The 20,240-nt window shown below is 50.0% G+C and overlaps 8 protein-coding genes across 8 annotated transcripts; 6 read left to right on the top strand and 2 right to left on the bottom strand.

Annotated features, from left to right (window-relative positions):
- Positions 1-1,344: 1,344 nt before the first annotated feature.
- Positions 1,345-1,956, top strand: VFPPC_10311 (GrpB domain-containing protein; the record flags this gene model as incomplete). Its single annotated transcript, XM_018288703.1, has 1 exon — positions 1,345-1,956. The coding sequence occupies one exon, from the start codon at positions 1,345-1,347 to the stop codon at positions 1,954-1,956; it is 612 nt and encodes a 203-aa protein (XP_018136723.1).
- Positions 1,957-4,315: 2,359 nt separating this feature from the next.
- Positions 4,316-6,865, top strand: VFPPC_10313 (alpha-N-acetylglucosaminidase; the record flags this gene model as incomplete). The annotated part of the gene is made up of 3 exons (XM_018288704.1): positions 4,316-4,575; positions 4,750-4,895; positions 4,953-6,865. 3 exons carry the CDS (start codon positions 4,316-4,318, stop codon positions 6,863-6,865), a joined length of 2,319 nt encoding a protein of 772 aa, XP_018136724.1.
- A 1,514-nt stretch (positions 6,866-8,379) lies between these two features.
- VFPPC_16959 (monocarboxylate permease) lies at positions 8,380-9,710 on the top strand (the record flags this gene model as incomplete). The annotated part of the gene is made up of 2 exons (XM_018294711.1): positions 8,380-8,531; positions 8,579-9,710. 2 exons carry the CDS (start codon positions 8,380-8,382, stop codon positions 9,708-9,710), a joined length of 1,284 nt encoding a protein of 427 aa, XP_018136725.1.
- Positions 9,711-10,115: 405 nt separating this feature from the next.
- VFPPC_10315 (FAD linked oxidase-like protein) lies at positions 10,116-11,567 on the bottom strand (the record flags this gene model as incomplete). Its single annotated transcript, XM_018288705.1, has 1 exon — positions 10,116-11,567. One exon carries the CDS (start codon positions 11,565-11,567, stop codon positions 10,116-10,118), a length of 1,452 nt encoding a protein of 483 aa, XP_018136726.1.
- A 665-nt stretch (positions 11,568-12,232) lies between these two features.
- On the bottom strand, positions 12,233-12,598 carry VFPPC_16960 (hypothetical protein; the record flags this gene model as incomplete). Its single annotated transcript, XM_018294712.1, has 1 exon — positions 12,233-12,598. One exon carries the CDS (start codon positions 12,596-12,598, stop codon positions 12,233-12,235), a length of 366 nt encoding a protein of 121 aa, XP_018136727.1.
- A 1,059-nt stretch (positions 12,599-13,657) lies between these two features.
- VFPPC_10316 (ferric-chelate reductase) lies at positions 13,658-15,913 on the top strand (the record flags this gene model as incomplete). Its single annotated transcript, XM_018288706.1, has 1 exon — positions 13,658-15,913. The coding sequence occupies one exon, from the start codon at positions 13,658-13,660 to the stop codon at positions 15,911-15,913; it is 2,256 nt and encodes a 751-aa protein (XP_018136728.1).
- A 688-nt stretch (positions 15,914-16,601) lies between these two features.
- On the top strand, positions 16,602-17,575 carry VFPPC_10317 (aldose reductase; the record flags this gene model as incomplete). Its single annotated transcript, XM_018288707.1, has 3 exons — positions 16,602-16,646; positions 16,696-16,825; positions 16,872-17,575. The coding sequence occupies 3 exons, from the start codon at positions 16,602-16,604 to the stop codon at positions 17,573-17,575; spliced, it is 879 nt and encodes a 292-aa protein (XP_018136729.1).
- A 427-nt stretch (positions 17,576-18,002) lies between these two features.
- On the top strand, positions 18,003-20,188 carry VFPPC_14758 (transcription factor TFIIIC complex subunit Tfc6; the record flags this gene model as incomplete). Its single annotated transcript, XM_018292526.1, has 2 exons — positions 18,003-19,176; positions 19,227-20,188. The coding sequence occupies 2 exons, from the start codon at positions 18,003-18,005 to the stop codon at positions 20,186-20,188; spliced, it is 2,136 nt and encodes a 711-aa protein (XP_018136730.1).
- Positions 20,189-20,240: the final 52 nt, after the last annotated feature.

Here is a 20,240-nt window from a genome sequence, read left to right as displayed (position 1 = left end):
ATACGACAAAGTCAGCTCGTCACAGTTTCTTGAGCTAGCAGTGTTTGCAGTCAAGTATGAATGTGATCATCGACTTTATTACAGCTCTAATTTCTATTTTTCCGCGTTTAAGCTCCGTGTCAATCCTGAAACGCTTTGGAGAATGTTCGTAGCGTCTTATGTCATGAGGAAGGAGTTTTATTTTCAACATTACAGTAACAGGTTGATATTCATTCATAAGGGATCATTCTGGCCATTTGTCAAGGGTGTTACTAATGATAAACTCGCCATGAAGCTGTGCCGTAAGTCGTACCGGTCGTTACATAATGAATGCACCTGTCCGCTAACTTTTCTACAGTAGCTCTGGAAGAACAGCGTTCCAGCGATCAGAAATCGGCTGGAGTTCGTCGAATTCTGTGCATTGAATGCTTTGACAAGGCGGTTGAGAGCTTTTTGCCAAATGAAAATTGTGCATCGTGTCAGCGGCCATTGGAAGACAAGCCAGCTTCGTCGACACTCCCCGTGCAGTCAACCGCAACCAACGCAGCCCCAATTACAGGGCTAGATGCCAATAATACGCTTACACCAACCCAGATCAATCCCATTCTAGTTCCTTATAAGCTTGATACGCTACAGGCAACGCCGAAGGGACCAGCACAAGGGCCAGCACAAGGGCGAGGACGACGAGCGCATAAGCACAACCCTTATGCGAGAGGACGGTAAACAAGGAAACGGTCAAGACTCAAGACTTAAGGCACCAAGAACCGCTACGAAACCCAAAAGCTACTAGTTTCAATTGAATCAACTTGGGGCTATTTAAAGAGGCATTTGGGCGATTACGATTTCATCGACAGACTCGAAACATGTTCGGGTGATTGCTTTAATTGTGAGGTTAAACTTTGTCCAACCGGGGCAGGCAAAGTGTTTCAAAGACGGATGATATGCAAAAGAAAAAACCCAGCAATCCCAGTAGCAAATAAATAGCTTCCAAATGAATGCAAAAGTCACTTCAATTGACACATTCGTTCGTCTGACGAGAAGCGATGTGTGAAAGGTGCCGGCAAATGACTCACCGGCAGCAAGGCTTACAGGTCGTCCAGCGGGAGTGGCTTTCACTAATACCTTTCTGTTCTAGCACCTGCTTCCCTTGGGATGATGCTCCGAGGCAACACTGAAACATTGAAACCGAGAATACGAACTACGAGCCGGCAAACCGTGAATGCTGACTTGGCGACTTTCAACATCAAGTGAGCCCTATATCTGTCATGATGTGAACCGAAACCATCTCTCTGTATTCTCTTCCCTTATTTCTCACAGTCTTCACCAAGAACCCGCCTCTCAACATTTTCCACCTTGTAGCCCAAGATGCCACTCACGCCACAGCAGATCATCACGCGTATCGAATATGACCCTAATGGCCTCGAGCGCATCGCCTCACGTAATCTCACAAAAGTCCTCGAAATCGTCGAGCCAGATCCAACCTGGCCACAGCAATTCGAGCAACTCAAAACACGTATCAAGAACGCTCTCGGCGACACAGCACTTGCCATTGCGCACGCCGGCTCAACCAGCGTGCCAGACCTACCCGCCAAGAACATCATCGACATCGACCTCACTGTGAAGGATATTCTGGATGAAGATTCCTACGTGGGCCCGCTTGAGGCCGCGGGGTTCATGTTCCTGTTCCGCGAGAGAGGGTGGCACGAGCACCGGTTCTTTGGGCTGGGTCGGGATCCTACGCCTGTGAATTTACATGTTTTTGGGCCGGATTGTCCAGAGGTGGAGAGGCATAGGATCTTTAGGGAGTGGTTGACGAATAACCCGGGGGATAGGGAGAGGTATGCGGAGATTAAGAGGGTGTCGGCGAGGGAGTCGAGGGAGAGGGGGGAGTCGGTGATGGATTATAATAATAGGAAGGAGAAGGTGTTGCAGGAGATTTTGGATAATGCATTTAGGGCGTTGGGGTATATAGAGTGATGGGTGCATTGGGCTGGGCTTTGTTTTACGGTTTGCTTGTTTGAGATTGGAATAAAAGTTGGGGGAATTTTAACAGAATGCTCAGATTGACGAGAGTATAGACTGGAAATAGCCAGATATCGTTATCGACACTTGCTTGCAGATCCGATTTGTGCCTCGTAGCTATTTTGGGAAGCCGTAGTCTCTTGGGACTGCATGTGTGCTTTCACCGACAGTCTTTGCCTCTTGTGGCTGCATGGCACGATTATGCCGGTGATATTTTGTATCGACAGTCATTGGCAAGCGGCCTCTCTCATTGATGGTTTGTATTCCATCTTCATGCTCAATGCTGTTTGAGCTGTGGTCACCAAGCATGGCAGGTTTCTGAGATGAGAGCATCGCAGACAAGCCTCCACCTCATTCATTTGGTACATCGGCCAGTGGCTTGACCAAAAAGCGAATTGAAGATGGAAGAAGATGCGGTGTAAGATGGATTCATGCCCGGTTTGCAGTGTTTATGGCGTTGAGGGACGCTTCTGCAGCAGCCGGGCTTGTCTGTTGAGGCGTCCAGTGATGTGTGCATACATACAAATTGTAAAAATAGCAGATGGCAACTATTCATGGCAGTTGAAGTTGATTCTGCGAACTAGAGGGCGAGTTATGTGATGAAACGAGTTCGGTTGCAATTGGCGTTGTAAGTTGCAAACGATGGTTACGGTCAACTTTCCGTGGTTACAACGTCAGTGAACGGATAATCTTGTACGCTATGAATAGACTCCTAGATACTGCAATGAGCCCAGTTGCCAAGCCCATACTAATCTGTGCTGGCCTGATTCATAGGTTCTCTCATCAGTCACAGCACTCAGTGACAAGTTGACAACACATCGTGATATCTGCATCCGTGATCAACGCCATCAAAACGACGTTGACTAAACCACGGCCAAATATGTCGGCGACATTCTGCATACAGGATGCACCACCAGCTACATCTTACAATGCACTTCAAAGTCTTCTGACTGTGTCACGCTCAGGCTCCATCCCTTCCACTCACACACCAACATGTAAGCCAAGCCACAACTCGCCCACCACAAACCTTGCCTTGCCTTACAAGGACAGCGGCGCTCCCACACCCACCCAAAAGCAAGTTGTCATGCTTGTGTGTCCCTGAGTTTAGCGTCCCCATCTCCCCTTTGGGTCGTATCTTTGCGCTGTCATTGGAGGCTGGCGAGAAAGTAAAATGCGGGCGCGAATGAGAGTTGGTTGCTGTTGTCAGGGGTTGAGTGTCTCTCAACGCGGATGCAGGAAGATAAAGGCTTTGTTTGTTGAGAAACTTTGTTGTGTTCTCTTTTCACAGCCCGGTTTAATTCCACTGATCGATCCCAGATGTCCTGTTTTTGGGAGGACATGGAGGTTGTGAGTTTGGTCAACTTACTAACCCTGGTCATGCCGCATGTTTCCCCTCACGATGCCATATCGCTATCAACAGTCAGGGTAACACTGCATGGTCTGGTCTTCTCCGCAAGGGCTTCAACTTACAGGGGCTTATCATCGTTACCGCTTGTTTGATCGTGGGGTTTTGCGATTCGTACCGCGTTGAATCCATGTGATGTCATGACTTTTCTGGGGCTCTGAGACATATGTTTTAGTTGGACGGCTCTGATGGATTTGACGCCATGAAAACGCATTCGTTTGTATGATGTAAGTTGGCAAGCAGAGCACTGATTCTGTTGATCGTAATATTGAATGCTGGGATAGCGTTGGCTGTGGCTCGTGAAACTCTTGAGACATTTTGATATTTTGGCAAACACGGGCGAATGCACCTTCACACCTTCCCGTATAATACATTTATGCGTTTGTGCCTTGAATAGTCTTGCTTTGACGCTACACGGCATTGCTTTCTTTTCTTGAATCGAATCTTCGCGCGTTTCTCCGCCCTCCAACATTCCACATTCCACCAGAGCCCCTTGTTTCCCCCTCTTTGCTCGTCAACCTCCATCTCGCCTCACGTGTCGCGATTCCCGTAACGTAGCATCCTGGTCTTGTCGAATTCTACATCAGGAGGACGGGCGCAAAGATTAGGGTTTTTGGGGCTTGCATAGGCAGTATACCGTTCAATCGTGGGATCAGATTCATCTTGGATTTTTGTGAGAGATACATATAATCCTGTGATTCCGATCTGCGCAACCTCTTGCCCTTCTTATCGACGACGCGTGGAGGAGCAGACCAAGCATTGCGAGACATGGTCATTTTCCAAGCCATCGCATCGCATATCCCATGATCCTCCTTTTAGATTCCGTGTCTACTTTGTTTTTTGTAGATATCTTAGCTTTGCATTCTGCATCTGCATCAACATCGCACACCTAGAAAAAGAGGCATCAAGATGGTTTGTTTACGCCGTCTTGCACTCACCGCAGTGCTATCTTTACCAACCACAAATGCCTTAGCAACAGCGACAAGCGGTCTTTCTGGACTGGCAGATCGTCTGTTCAATGGCCAAGGAAGCGCGTTTGAGTTTGTTCTCACGGCGCATTACGACAATTGGTCGCGCTGGAACCCGCCCGTCAATGACAACTACACGGTTTCATCTGCGCATGGAAAGATTCGCGTCGAGGGTACGACACTGAATGCGTTGGCGAGAGGGTAAGTCAGATTTTGAAACCTTTTTGCACGTTTTTGTGTCTCTTTCCGTGTCAATCATGTAACCCTCCCTCGACATGTGAGCGTGCTGATCCGGATGTCATGTTGATGCTCCGCACGGGCACCAAGCTGAGCCTACATTGTACATGTCAAGTATTTGCTGACCACCAATGACAGCCTGCGACACTATGCCAATGAGGTTTTGCAGATTGACGAGTTTTGGTTTGTTGAAACTTACAAGACTGTCCCGGAACGTTTGCCTGCGCCCAAGCAGCCTTTGACTGGAGCAAGTGTTGTGCCTTGGAGATATAACCTCAACACTGGTGAGTTGAGGCAGCATGCATAACCCGAAATATAGACATCTACTGACAGAAACAAAGTCACCTTTTCGTATAGCTTTGCTTGGTATCAATGGAAAGACTGGGAGAAATTCATCGACTGGGCGGCCCTGCGCGGTATCAACCTGCAACTTGCGTGGGTGGGCTATGAGAAGATTTTCCTCGACAGCTTCAAGGAGTTGGGTCTCTCCAACGAAGACATCCTGCCATTCTTCAGTGGACCGGCGTTTCAATCATGGAACCGGTTTGGAAATATTCAACGTTCATGGGGCGGAAAGGGTGACTTACCACTTGAATTCATCGAGCAGCAGTTCGATCTGCAGAAGAAGATCGTGGCTCGCATGGTTGAGCTCGGCATAACGCCAGTACTGCCTGCATTCCCCGGCTTTGTCCCGGATAGCATCAAAAAGGTTCGGCCGAATGCAAAACTGACGGTTTCCCCAAACTGGTTCTACCCAGCACCAGACAAGTACACGCGGGATTTGTTCCTCGACCCGTTGGATAAAACCTATTCGGAGCTGCAGAAGCTGTTCATCTCCAAACAGATCGACGCCTTTGGAAACGTCACCAATATTTATACCCTCGATCAATTCAACGAATTGTCTCCTGCGTCAGGCGAAACCAACTACCTCTCGGGAATATCGAAAAACACATATGCTGGCCTCACGGCTGCCAACCCTGCTGCGGTGTGGCTGCTCCAGGGATGGCTCTTCTTCTCGAGCCGCAGCTTTTGGACACAGCCTCGTATTGATGCGTATCTCGGGGGTGTGACAGACAACCAGGGCATGCTGATTCTTGATTTGTACTCGGAAATGAATCCCCAGTGGCAAAGAACGAACAGCTATTCTGGAAAGAGATGGATTTGGTGTCAACTACACGACTTCGGAGGGAACATGGCGCTAGAAGGTCGGGTTCAGACACTTACATCCGCGCCGATTGATGCCCTTGCACAATCAAAGTCCCTCGTTGGATTTGGTCTAACACCAGAGGGTTATGAGGGTAATGAAATCGTCTACGACATCCTCCTGGACCAGGCTTGGGCTGCCAAACCTCTCGACACAAAGGCGTACTTTGAATCATGGACGACGAAACGATACGCAGGTGTTTCAAAAATACCCTCGGAACTCTACCAAGCATGGGAAACACTCCGCACAAACGTCTACAGCAATACACGCACCGACATCCCCCAAGTCGCCGTCGCAACATATCAGCTTCGCCCAGCGTTATCCGGTATCGTCAACCGAACCGGCCACTTCCCTCATCCCACAGCTGTTCACTACGATCCTGCAGTGCTTAAAGATGTCTGGAAACTCATGCTGGAATCCGTTTTGCGGCAAGGGTCTCTTTGGAAAGTCCCCGCCTTCCAGCTAGATTTCATTGACGTCTCACGCCAAATGCTAAGCAACCAATTCGACTTTTTGTACGTCGACCTCATCAACGCCTACAAGTGCAGCATCGCCACCGGCTCCAATGAACTTCGCTCCAACACGCCAAACTGCAACGTCGAGTCTGCAGGCAACAAGCTGCTCGGCCTCCTGTCCACGCTAGATCTCACTCTCCTGACAAACAGGCATTTTACGCTGCAAAACTGGATAGACGCCGCCAGCTCCTGGGGCAAAGCCACCGGAAACGAAGACCTCTTCACCTTCAACGCCCGCAGCCAAGTCACAGTGTGGCAAGTCGACGCCACGAATCTGAACGACTACGCGGCCAAGGCGTGGGGTGGCCTCGTAGGACCGTACTACAAGGGACGCTGGAGCATTTTCGTAGATGCCCTCGTGGCGGCTAGCAAGTCGGGCAACTTGGATCAGAATGCGCTGACGCAAAAGTTGAAGGCTTTTGAGGCGAAGTGGCAGGCTGGTGGGAGTGCTGTAGCCCAGGCAAATGTGCAGGATTTTAGTGTCGTCATGCAGTCTTTGCAGAAGAGTTGGCCGGATTTGTTTCCGACCAAGTAGGTTAGGAGTGTATATGTTTTGGGTAGGTTTATGGGCAGTTGTACATATAGCATTAATGAGTATTATGGATTACACGATTGGGGTCTGGTGATGGTTTCGTGTGCCGAGTTGCCGTGCTCGGTTTCGTATGTATACGATGAAAAGGCGAGGCGATGGGTCTTCAAATTGCTATATATAAGCCAGCATTCATGTGGCAAGGCAAGACATGTTGGTTGATGCACGAGTCTCGGGTTATATACGAAGTCGCAAAGAATCCCCATTCGCAGAGTGCTTGTTCTCACTCTGCGTATTTACAGCCTGGCTATCGTCGTTGCCCAAATAGGTCATTTTTGCGCATCAGTCATCACTCTCGTTTACGTCGCATCCTGAGGCATGACCTTATAAAGGAGTTATCATCCATTGCACTTCATACTCTGCCCATCTTGTTTAATCTTGCATTCATATTCACCTATCTGAAATAATCTTGCCATAATCTCAAATCATCACAATGAAGACGTCTGTCCTCGTCACACTCACAACACTCGTGGCCCTTGTTGCGGCGCTTCCTACCCGGGATGACACCCGCGAGGGCGTCCCCGTCAACGATGGAATAAGAGTTAATAAGCGGGGTATTAGGGTTAATTCTGGGGATGATAGTTGGGAAGTTGCTGTAAAGGAATACTAGGCCTGAGCTGGCAATTCTGTGATGGGCTGGGAAAGAAGGCTAGATTTGAGGAGGAATATGGGACGAATAGGGATACTTAGTGGGCCGGCATTTCAAAGATTAATAACATCTTGTATTGTTAAGTGCAGTAGCTGGAATGCAACATGGTCTGTCTGTGTATACTTGCCGAATGTGGTGAATTAGACGACAAACAAGCCACATTTGTGATAATGCATGCATTCAAGTTGAAAGCCGCATACGTAGATCTCATTACCGCTCAATGGAAAAGGTCGACCAGGACTCACAGCGCTTGCCTCGGTACCAAGTTTGAACAACACCTCCAACCGGCTGGTTATCGACTGTGTTTGCTTGGTGTGCTTGCGGCTGAGCGGAATTGAAGCCGTGATATTGGTGCCGCTTTAACCCGGGAGGAGATGCTCCACTATGGGTCGGGGTGCGACTTCGGAAACCGGTGACAGAGTATCTAAGTTTGAGGGATGGGAAAGTGTTTGGTTATGTTGTTTAGTTGTGTAAGATTGGGTAGATTCAGCTGGGCCTGTGGCAATGAAGTTATGACGACTTCCAGACTTACAAGAAGCGTTGTAGTTTGAGTAGAAGATCTAAACGAATCAAGATGTAAACTGCTATTAGCCTAGAAATCATACCAACTGCAATCTGTGTGAACAGTAACCATGGTACCATGTCAGCTTCAACTACCCATCATCCCGTACCAATCTACACGGTTCCGTCGTCAGCTAAGCCGAGTTTTACAATCCACCATTACAAATCAACATAGTTAAATGCGACAAAAATAAGTAGTTGTATTTGTCTTCACCTTTTCGTCGTGACTTATCAATCCCATCCAGTAACAATGACAGTTACCAAACTCCCCAGTCATGCGGAAGCCGACCAATCGTCACAGCAATCCGAAGACATAACCCCCAAAGAAATCGAATGTCCAGATGGCGGTTTACTCGCCTGGCTCCAAGTAGCCAGCTCATTCTTCCTCCTCTTTAACTCATGGTACGTCGCACCGCCAATCCTTTACCTAACAAAGCTAACTAAAGCAGGGGCATCATTAACACATTCGGCGTCTACCAAACATACTACGAAACTAACCTCCTGCACAACCACTCCCCCAGCTCGATATCATGGATCGGCTCAATCCAACCCTTCCTCCTGCTCATCGTGGGCGTCATATCCGGACCCCTCTACGACATGGGCTTCTTCCGGTCCCTCGTCGCCGTCGGCACCGTCCTCATCGTCCTCAGCTTCATGCTCACCAGTCTATGCAGAGCCTACTGGCAGGTGATTCTCGCGCAGTCCATATTCGTCGGTGTAGGCGCAGGATGTCTCTTCATCCCAGCAGTAGCAGTTGTGCCGCGGTACTTTCTACGCAGGAGAGCCGTGGCCACGGGCATCGTCACATCGGGAAGCAGTCTAGGCGGGACGCTGTATCCGATTATATTCCAGCAGCTTGAGCCGAGGATCGGCTTCCCCTGGACGAACCGTGTGCTTGGGTTTATCGCCCTTGCGACATGCACTTTTTCACTGGTGGTTATACGACCGTTGGGGAAACCGAGCGAGAGGCGATCCCTGCTGGAGCTGCCTGCGTTTAGGGAGCGCACATATCAGATATACTGTGTGGCAATGTTCTTTGGGTATATTGCCTTCTTTGGTCCCGTGTTTTATCTACAGTCGTATGCCTTGACGCACGGGTTATCTGACGGGACGCTGGCGCTGTATCTGGTTGCTATTTTGAACGCGGCGTCCATAGCTGGCAGAATTGTCCCGCCGTATTTTGCGCCCAAGATTGGCGCTATTAACATCATGTTCTTCTCGTGTGCTTCCGCTGGCGTCATCACCATGTGCTGGATTGCGGTGCGTAGTGCGGCTGGGAACGTTGCCTTTGCGGTGGCATATGGCTTCTCATCAGGGGGGATTATTGCCATGCCGACGGTCGTGCTGGCGAGTCTGATGCAGGATATTGGTCTGCTTGGGACGCGGATGGGCATGTCTTCGGTGTTGAATGCGTTTGCGTCCCTGTGCGGAGCTCCAATTGTAGGTGCGATCTTGAAGGGGAGTGCAGGGGACTATCTTGGGGTTCAGTTGTTTTGTGGCTTGTCCATGTTGGTTACTGCCGGGATTTGGTTTGCGTTGCGATGGACGCAGAGTGGTCCGAAGCTGCTGGCGAATGTATGAGTTCTGAAGTCATATGCGGTATTTAACTTAGAGTCATTATGTGAATTCAGTGTTGTCGTGAAGTTGAAGGCATCGTTACGTGTCCACAGGGTTTAAGTTTTCGTGGATGACTGTGTAAGTGGGCAGATACTATACTGGCAGAGTCTCAAAGCAGGACGTTCATCATATGCAGCAGTAGTCATCTTCTCTCGTAAGGCAGAAGCCAAGTTTAGGGTATCAATGAAGCCAGTGTCACAAATTATATTGTAATATTCCCTAGTTAGAAGAATCTGCACGCTTCCATTTCCTGCCATACCAACATCAAGTCACAATGCATTACCTTTATCCGCCATGTTCATCGAAACAAACGTACACTACTGAATGCAGACACGAAAACCTACCCAAATAGAGAAACCTGAAACCCAGCTAGATCCACGTGCAAAACGACGACCTGCCCAGCACCTTCTGCGCCCTCGTAATGTTCTTGTTATATCGAAGGCGGTTATGCGGATCATACTGATGCTTCAACGCACAAACACGCCGCCACTTCTTCCTCGACCCGTAGACATTGCGCAGCCACTCCGGCCCCCGATCAACAGACAAGTTGACGTACGCATTCCTCAGCGAGTGAGGCGTCATGGCGTCCATCACGCTGTCGACCCAGCCGTCAAACTCGGCATCCTTCTCCGGCGTATCCCACATCCCCAGCACTTCCCACATCCAATGGGCCCCTGTGCGCGAATACGCGGTTGAGTCTTCTGCAAAGTCCAGATTCGCGCCTCCAAGACAGGGAAACGCAATGGCAACGCTGGGACCAGGACTGGTTGGTGTTGGAGGACACATTGCTTTCGCGACTGCCTTGGCAGCTACCTCGGGCGTGAGGGCTGCGAGATAGCCGCCACGGGAATGTTGTCGACGACCAGGCGGAGCGAGCACGTCTAATATCGAGTTCGCTTCGACCCATGACGTTGGCCGGACCATGTCGGCTAGTGGTTGACCCAGCTCACGGACCGCGAACATGGCCTCCTCGTACTTGGCTGCCTCACCGCTGTACACAATGATTAACACCAGGATGGGGACGCCGATCATTTGTTCTGGAAGGCCGGGGAGAGGTGGTGCTGGTAGAATCACCGGATATATGGAGAGTTCCCGCGGTGCTTTTCGCATGATCTTGTCCATCTGCGATAGGATAGGCACCGCGTTGTCGATGGAGTAGATGATCAGGCCGCTGGTGACTTGGGGTCCGACCTTGTGCGCCTGGTATGTGAAGGAGGTGGCAATGGCGAGATTGTGTCCAGCGCCTCGGAGACCCCAGAATAGCTCTGAGTTTTCGGTTTCTGACGCTGTGAGCTTCGCGCCTGCAACTGTTACCACGTCCACGGAAAGTAAGCTGTCGACCGTCATGCCGAATCGTCTCGTGAGATATCCGATCCCGCCTCCTAGTGTTAAGCCAGCGGCACCTGTTGATGAAACCGTGCCCAATGGGACAGCATAGCCGTGTTTCTGAGTCGCTGCGTCCATTTCACCGAGAAGAACGCCAGATTCGATAGTGGTGATGCCCGTGGAAGGGTCAACGTGGATGCGCTTCATCAGAGTTGTGTCGATGACAAAAGCGTCTTGGGGCATGGCGTGGCCGTCGATAGAATGCCCACCACTACGTATAGCAATTGGTTCGTTATGAGCATTGCAGTACTTGACCGCCATGACAATATCGTCGGCATCATAGCACCGCGCTATGAGAGCTGGCTCACTTCCGTATCGGGTGTTGGGTATCTTGCGGGCCTCATCGTATCCTGCGTCACCGGGACGTAACACCTTGCCCTTGAAGGCCTTGGGAGGAAAATTCGGGAATCTGTTGAAAGGGACGATTTTGTCCATGTTTTGCAAGTTTTGTCGAATATCGGTGTGTGTAGACTGTTGCCAAGAGCTAGCCGACCATGGCTATTTGAGTGCGGATGCAAATCGGGAAAACTTGATGTTACAAATCAGAAACATTTCCACCGGAAAAGGGACTCTCGGCTATTTTAATCATCACTTACATCTTCACAGGTCGCCATCTAGATTCACTCCTTCTCCATCTAAAAGTCATGGTCACAAGCCGCTCGTGAATCCGTCACTCTGTCCGACAGTCCGCCCGACCCATAGCAAACTTATTCAGATGAACGCCATTAATCGCGCACAATGACCACCATGGAGTCCAAGCGAATGCTTAATTTCTTAATGAGTTTCTTAATTGGAAAGGGAAAGCCATGGTGACGCCTACGCCTCGTGTGTGGCGGCTGAATAGCATCGTGGTTTGCAAGCACAATAGAACAGATGCACAATACTAGGCAATAGTGCGGCTGGAAAAACAGCCACAAAGTCCTGTATAGTACTGTATAGTGTTGGTCCTGTTGGGTGCTAGGTTCTTTTCCGGCTTTGTGAGCACATTCCTACATTGTATTAATACAGTGCAGTCAGCATTGTCTTCGAAATGATAAATCTAGCATGGCGGACCAACAGGCGGCGTGTCGTGTTTGTGTTTGCCAGGCGCATGGCGCGGTTCATCGTCGTTCAAGCCACATCACAAAGCTCTGACAACAATGCGTATGTAAATCTGGGCAACTCGTGGTCCGGAATTTGATAGTCAAGGCAGCAATGTAGCTACACTCGATTCGAGGGCCTGCATGTGTTCTTGCACCCACGGTCTCGACTCTCGAACAAGACCAGACCAGCTCTTCGGAGTACTGCAGCTCCGCATCTTCGCCGACAAGCGAACCCGGCACAGGGAACTGGACTCGTGAGAAAGGGAAAAATTGGAAAAGAGGCTTGCGATCGACAGTGCCGTATTCCGTACTCGCTAGTTTGCCGCTAGCGACGGCGGCCAAGTGAGTGATGGATGCTTGCTGGTGGGCAGATGAGCGGATCATTTGAGTGCAAATTTTTATCTGATCATCTTATCAATCTGATCTCCACTACTTCTACTTCGGGCAACTCCAACTCAACAGCCGGCCGGCAGGCACTTTTTCAACTGCGGCTGTAGTATTGGGCCGGTGAAACGGAGTTTTAGGGCTAGACTGCGATTGGACGAAATGTAGAGTCATTTGTGTCACATGGGCTGTTATGCACAATAGCCAGAGAAGAGTTGCTTCATCCCTGTGTCATAGTTCGATGTGAAGATGAGAGTTTTAACATGCCACTCCAGTGATTAATCCCTTCACTCATATCCAACAAACACAGCCTTTCCAGCAACTCCTAGTCATAGGTAAGCAAGTTTATAAAGCAGCTTATATATAAGCTTGCGTCCCAGCCTTGTGATGCGGGCACGCACCCTCTCCTACCCTCTAAACCCTCACCGTCGCAACTTCAACCTTCGCTTCCAAGTTCCTGAAAACACCATGTGGAGCCGCTAGCTAATCCAGACACCAATGGCCCCCATCAGCCCTTTGGATTCGGGAGTCTGCGGCATCTGAATCTTCCCATTACCAGGGGCCTCGGGGGCACAAAGTCTTCAAGACACTCGACCGACGTGCCGGATCCTGGGCTTCCCCTCTTTCGACAACGATTTCTTGCCTCCTAATGGTCCAGTTCAGACCGAATGGCTTGATGTTGATCCCGGAATGATGCGAACAACGGCTGGACTTGTGCAAGAAGGGGATAGTCGTGTGGAAAGTAGGTACAACGTAGCATTGGAAGAGGTTCGGGAAGCACGAGGGGATATTCCATGTAGAAAAAGGGTCCTTAATCCCTCTGCCAAATATCATTTGCATATATTGTCTCAAAGTGTAGATTTGGTGCATATTGCAACGTTGTGGTGTTTCTCCCCATTTCTTGGCTGCCGTTCTACTGCTCTTGGCAGAGATCTACTTAGATCCAGTTTCTTGGCATCTACTGCGCCAAGCTTACACTACCGGTCAGCCGTATTGGTCACTCACAAAGCCAAAAGGCTGGCGTGTGTCACCTCCATAACACTTTGAGGCGTTGCCAACATGGTCCAACTATCATGGCTAGTCGTCTTGACCTTCATATCCAGAGCAACATCATTCGGTGTCACCAACACAAATGACGGCGCCAAAGGCTTCATCGGCTATGGCATAACACTTTACGAACCCTTTTGCGCGTGGCCATGTCTCTTCGCCATCACTTCACCCATGAACTGCACGGACGAAGACCTCGCCAACACGTCCTTCGAGAAGAGGTGGCAGAAAAGAGACGAAGGCACAGACGAACCGGTATATCCCTCCGGCAAAGGCTGGAAAGTCACCGCTGAACCAACTCGGCAATGCCAATCACGAAACGAGTACTTTATGAAAACAGCGGCACACTGTCTCGAGACAAGATGCAGCAGCCTGCCACGCCAGGAGCTTGAGTCCTTTTATGTGAAGCAGTTTCCGGGCACGAACAAGTCGGCCCTCGCACCAGATTACCAGAGCTACTCGACGCTTATTGCGAGCATAAAGCCTGTTCCTTCGCAGCCACTCAATGCAACGACTATACTCAACTACACGGCCGTGATGCCCGACGATGTGTATAACTCATACTACTACACCATGCAGGCGTACGCCAAGACCGAAAGAAGGGGCTCTTGGTACGCAATGGTGGTGTTTGTGTCGGGAGCCATCATCCCCATTGGTGTATCTATGCTTCGCTTCCTCCCCTGGCCAGAAAGATGGCTGACCAAGTTCAACGCCTTCGTCATTGACCCGCCGTTGTTTGGAAGGAAGCATGATCAGCCGGTATGGGGGTTAGGCGCAGTCCCAACACGCGGACAGGCAATCTTCCTGTTATACATGTGGGTGATCAACGTTGTGTCTACCGTTGAAGGAATTCACTACGTCTTCCCCTCCGCTTGGTACACCAGCACGGCAGAAGTATCCAAGACATACATCGCCAATCGTACCGGCGTCATGAGCTGTGCCCTTCTGCCGCTGGTGATGCTGTACGCTGGACGAAACAACCTCCTTCTCTGGCTGACGAACTGGTCTCACTCTACGTTTTTGCTGGTCCACCGCTGGACAGCCGTCCTGTGTATGCTTCACGCCGTGGTCCACAGTGCTCTGTACCTCAATATCGCGCTGCTGAAGTATCCCGGGTGGTCGTATAGTGAACAAAGCGCCGAGTTGTACTGGCAGCTCGGTATAGCAGCGACAGTAGCCATGGTCATACTCTGCGTCATTTCAATCCAGATTGTGCGCCGTAAATCGTATGAGTTGTTCTTGGTGCTGCATATTCTGCTGGCTGTTGTTGCGCTCGCGGGCACGTTTTACCACATCAATCTGAAGTATACGTCCGACTATGGCTACGAGAACTGGTTGATCATGTCGTTGGCGGTTTGGGTGTTTGACAGGGCAATGAGGCTTGCGCGGTCGTTTAGACACGGGATAAAGAGGGCGTATTTGTCGCCTGTGGATGATGAGTACTATCGCTTGGATATTCCTAATTTGTCGGCGTCTGGGCATGTGTACTTGCATTTCCCGACGATTAGTAGCTGGCGCGTTTGGGAGAATCATCCCTTTTCTGTGGCATCGGTGTCTTATCGCAAGTCAAAATTGGAGAGTATGAGGCAGGTGAATGCCGCCACCGAGTTAGGAAACAAAGAAGTCATCGTCAGTGCCAGCGGAAGCAGCAGTTCTGCGGCATCTGTATCGGAACAGGGACAACCAGAGCAGCCAGGAAATTCCGGCGTTGTCTTGTTTGTGCGCAAACATGCCGGCATGACGGCTCTTCTGTCTAAGAGAAAAGTTCAAGAAAAGGGCATCCCTGTTCTGGTCGAGGGGTCTTATGACATTGGCTCTACGTTCCTGCAAGACCAGCACCCAACGCCTACACACGACTACCCGAACCTCATATGCATTGCTGGCGGTGTAGGCATCACGGGTGTTCTTCCCGCGCTGGATCACTTCAACAATACGGCCAAACCGTGTGGAAGTCGAAAACTGTTCTGGGGCGTCCGAACTATGCCGCTGGTACATGCGGTGGAGAGCATGCTCGGCTACGACTGTGGCTATGATTCGGATAGAAAATGGGGGAATCTTGATGTCACTATTTCGGTTGGTCAGCGGTTTAATCTGCGGGATGTCTTGGAGAGAGAGCTGCGGGCTCAGCAGGGTGGTACGACTGTGGTTGTTTGCGGTCCGACAGGTATGGCAGATGATGTGAGGTATATCGTGTCAGCTATTGCTAGGCATTCTGGTGAGAAGGGGCCGATTCTGGTCAGGTTGGCTATTGAGAGTTTTAGTTGGTGATGGGGGATGGTGGGTATGAACAAGTGATGTGGGAAAGTTGGACGTGGATTGTGATGAAGAAGTATTAGCAGGTGCATTAAAGACAAAAGTCGATTTTACCGCATCAGAGTGCCTTGTGACCAGTCGCGTTTATTCGAGTTCAAATGTTGGTCCTCATAATACATAGTGACAAGCGGTCCTGCTGGTTAAAGTACTAGCTGCCTCGCAATATCACCTAGCCACAAGAGGTATCAGGTACGCAACTCTAAAGAAGCTGAAATAGGAAACACAGCTTTAAATATACCACAGGAAGAACTAGTCAGAGGAGACTTCTGCAGAAGCCCGTGCTCACGGCCTCGTCGGCCCATCCTTTGATAGAAGTGATCCAACGACAAACCTGTGAGCACCATGACGACCTATCCACATTACAAACGCATGTTTCAAATCCTGGCTAAACCATCCGCCGTCATGAGTCTCGTAGATAGTCCATGGTCATTGGCCAGTTAAACGAACATAAGCATCGGTGGACCAAATGCATCGCGTGGCGTCAACTATACTTGCGGGGCCGAACACATCACGGATATGATCGTGTTAGTCAACTTGCCGTCGATTTGTATATAAAGTCGTTAAATGTTACTGTACTTGTTTCTTCTAAAAGTGTTCCTTTCTATATCACTCTCCTACTTCATCAGCTCAGAAAACCACCAACATGTCCAAAGTCATCACTCTAAACGACGGCTCCAAGATGCCAGCTGTATGTACTCATCCCTACTCACCAATGCAATACCATCTAACAAGACCAGATTGCATATGGCGTCGGAACAGCCCATAACCCCAAGTTCAGACAAGTCTTTGGACTCCCCGACTTTGATAGCACGCAGCTCATCGTAGAAGCACTCAACATGGGATACCGCCACATTGATACCGCAGAGCGTGAGTACCCTTCCTAAAATATATTCATGCCTCTAACGGTAGACAGAGTACAACAAGGATGATGAACTAGCTGCTGCTCTCAAAAAGGTCAACATTCCACGCAAAGACCTCTTCATCACGTCCAAAGCCGACTGCAACAATGGGCTGTCCGTCGATGAAGCTCTCACCCAGCAACTCGCTAGACTGGATCTAGAGTACTTTGACCTCTACCTTATTCATAACCCACGATTCGCAAAGAATGACAAGGACATACAGGAGAAGTGGAAGGAGATGGAAACTGTTCACCGGTCCGGTCGCGTAAAGTCAATTGGTGTGTCAAACTTTACAAAGGCACAGATACAGCCTATTCTGGAGGTAGCTACCATCCCACCAACAGTGAATCAGGTCGAGTGCCATGTTTACGAGCAGCACGGCGACCTCGTTTCCTGGATGAAGAGTGAGGGTATTGTAACTTCGTGTTATAGCTCGCTTGCACCTATTATTAGAGGACGACCTGGTCCTGCTGATGACAAGTTTGGGGAGTTGGCTGCCAAGTATGGCGTGAAGGATGGTGACATTGCGATGAAGTGGTGTTTGGATCAGGGGTTAGCAGTGGCTACTACGGGGAAGAGTTTGGATAGACTGAAGGGATATCTGGAGAAGTTTGACAAATTCGAGTTGACTGATGAGGAGATTGGGGGAATTCGGGAGCTTGGATTGCAGAAGGAGTTTTCGAATTATATGCAGATTGGTGGCGGGCCGCAGTTTTAGACTGCGGGTTGTAGAAACATGCCCGTATTTGCGATTATATAAAAGTCTACATTATATTTCACATTTTTTGTATATGCGACATTTAGTCTGGGTCATTCCCCAAATTGACCAAGATTTTGGTGGTATTGTTGATGACCATCAACTTCACATATGCATCGCAACAACCCAACTCATCCTTCACGACCCTGTATTTTCATCAGTAAAATAAATTGCAAAATTCAATCATAATCACAATCCCTACCATATTATCCGTATTTGTTTCATTAATCAATTCCTCCAGCCAGCAACTCATCCGCATACACAAACACACAACCTCACCTCTCACATCTCACAACGAGCTCCACAAAAACCCAAAACAACTTCACTCACTCACTTCACTTCCTCAACCTCAACCTCAACCTCCTCACTCACCTCAACCACCACCAAAATGCGAACCCGCAGATCAAACCGCACAAAATCATACACCACCCAAAAATACGACTTTGACAGCTCCTCCTCCGACACAGAGCAACATGCCGCCCCTCCCAGAACAAGGCACACCCGCCAACCAGCCCACGCCAACGACTCAGACGAAAACTTTGACGCATCAGCTGTGAATGAGTCCCCCAACGACGATGACATGCCCTCTGCCGAAGAGGGCGACAGCGATGCCGCAGATTCGGCGTTCCAGACACCCACCACACCTGGGAGGCGCGTGAAAAAGGTGAAGAAGACTACGACCACTGGCACTGGCACGTACAAAGGATACATGGACGTCGAGCCCGTCACGACAGATACCCATCTCAAGGGGTATGCCGGGCCCTTTGACAGAGGGATGCGCGGCCAAGCACTTACAAACACATGGTATGGTCCTCGAGAAGCGAGTATTCAGCTTGCGCAGCGGCTGTTGGAGCGCTGGATGAAGTGGACGGTTCTGCCGCCTCGGAATGTTGTGTCCGAGGAAGGAGTTCCGAATATTGCACCGTGGGCAGACCAGTACAGAGAGAAGATGGCATACATGGCCGAAAAGTGGGCTGTGAGAGTCAAAAACGACGATGCCGTCACTGGCACAAAATACAGGACATTAACCGACGATGAGGCGACTCTATACCAAATGCCGAAGCGGGAACTGAGAGTAATAATGGGACCGTTTGAAGCGCAGAGAGAGATTCCCATGCATCCAGGTGATTCGTATGCCCTTTCACAGGGCTGGATTCCATACGAAACCGACGAAACTGAGACCAAGATCCCCACGGGCTGGATATTCGATGTCGGCGGTATAGTGACGGGGATGGACTGGATGCCAAGAAGGGAAGGTGAGCAGATTCTTGCTTTGGCGGTGATACCGCACTCAGATCAAGAGGAGTACAATTATGAGGTGGAGCACCAGAAGCCGGATTTCCAGAAATTCGGAACCGTGCAACTATGGGCGTTTACGGACGAGGAGATCGATGGTGTTCGTAGACCGTCGACGCAGGGACCGCGGCTCAAGAAGACTATATGTCTGGATTACGGGCGTGCCAGGCGGATACGATGGAGTCCGGCGTGCGATCATCTCGCTGTGCTGTGTGGCGATGGAAACGTACATGTCATTGAGGTGGATGATCAGGACGGGTCATTTGGTACGTTGATCTATTGTGGTCTATCTTTTATATGCTAACTATTGGTATAGACAAGGTCGAGTATCCCCTTGCTTCATTCATCCTTGACAACGAATCCTCAATCAAAGCTACGTGCTTCGCATGGGCAAACTTCAACAGACTCGTCATCGGATATTCGGATGGCTCAATAGCCCTGTGGTCGCTTCACCCGAACTGTCTCCTGTCAAGACACCCCGTGCATCACAGTCTCATCATTGATATTGCAACTGGCGCCCCATCGCAACCATTTCTCGTAGCTTCAACGCCTGTAGGTGGTACAACAAAACTGGTTGACCTCAGCTGTCCGACATACGAGTCAACCGAAGTGCAAACCAACGCGGTTAGCTGGCAGCCCAACATGTTGGCCTACAGCGACCACATTCAGGGCTTCTTCTCGGTATACCCTTCCGCGAATGCGCTAAACACCATGGTCGGATTCATGCACCAGCGCTACTTTCCCATTGTGAGAAGGATATTCGTCGGTGAAAGCTACAACTCGTGTCTTGGGGTTGGCAAAACCCATCCGTTCCTGCTAGTTGGTACAAGTGACGGATCGCTATGGAGCATGAATCCACAAGTTGAGCTGTTCACCAGTAAGCGAGAGCTCACTGATCGGTTGCGCATATTTCAACACGAACACCGCCCCAGGGAACTGTTTCCTGCAGAGCCCTTAGCTCCAGCACGAGGCGCATCACGCATCATCCATGGTTTTGCTATTGAGAAGGGAAGGAGTCCCAAGGGCGAGATTAAAGCGCAGCACGGAAAGAAGCCCAAGCGGCCGACAAAGGCTGATCTTGAAGCCGGTGATAGAAATGACGACGACGAAGAGACGGGCGGGTTGATGGATCCAACGAGAGGAATCGTGTACGAGCCGTTGTCGAGGATTACTGTCGTCGAATGGAATCCGAATGAAGGGTTTGGGTGCTGGGCTGCTGCGGCCATTGCGTCAGGCTTGGTGAGGGTCATGGATTTGGGTCTGGATAATGCTGGTTGAGCTGGCTTGGACGCAGTATCTATTCCGAAACACATGGTGGTCCATTCCCGTG

Source organism: Pochonia chlamydosporia (assembly GCF_001653235.2).
Source record: "Pochonia chlamydosporia 170 chromosome Unknown PCv3seq00010, whole genome shotgun sequence".
Classification (NCBI taxonomy): Eukaryota; Fungi; Ascomycota; class Sordariomycetes; order Hypocreales; family Clavicipitaceae; genus Pochonia; species Pochonia chlamydosporia.
This window is presented reverse-complemented; position numbering and strand designations above follow the sequence as displayed.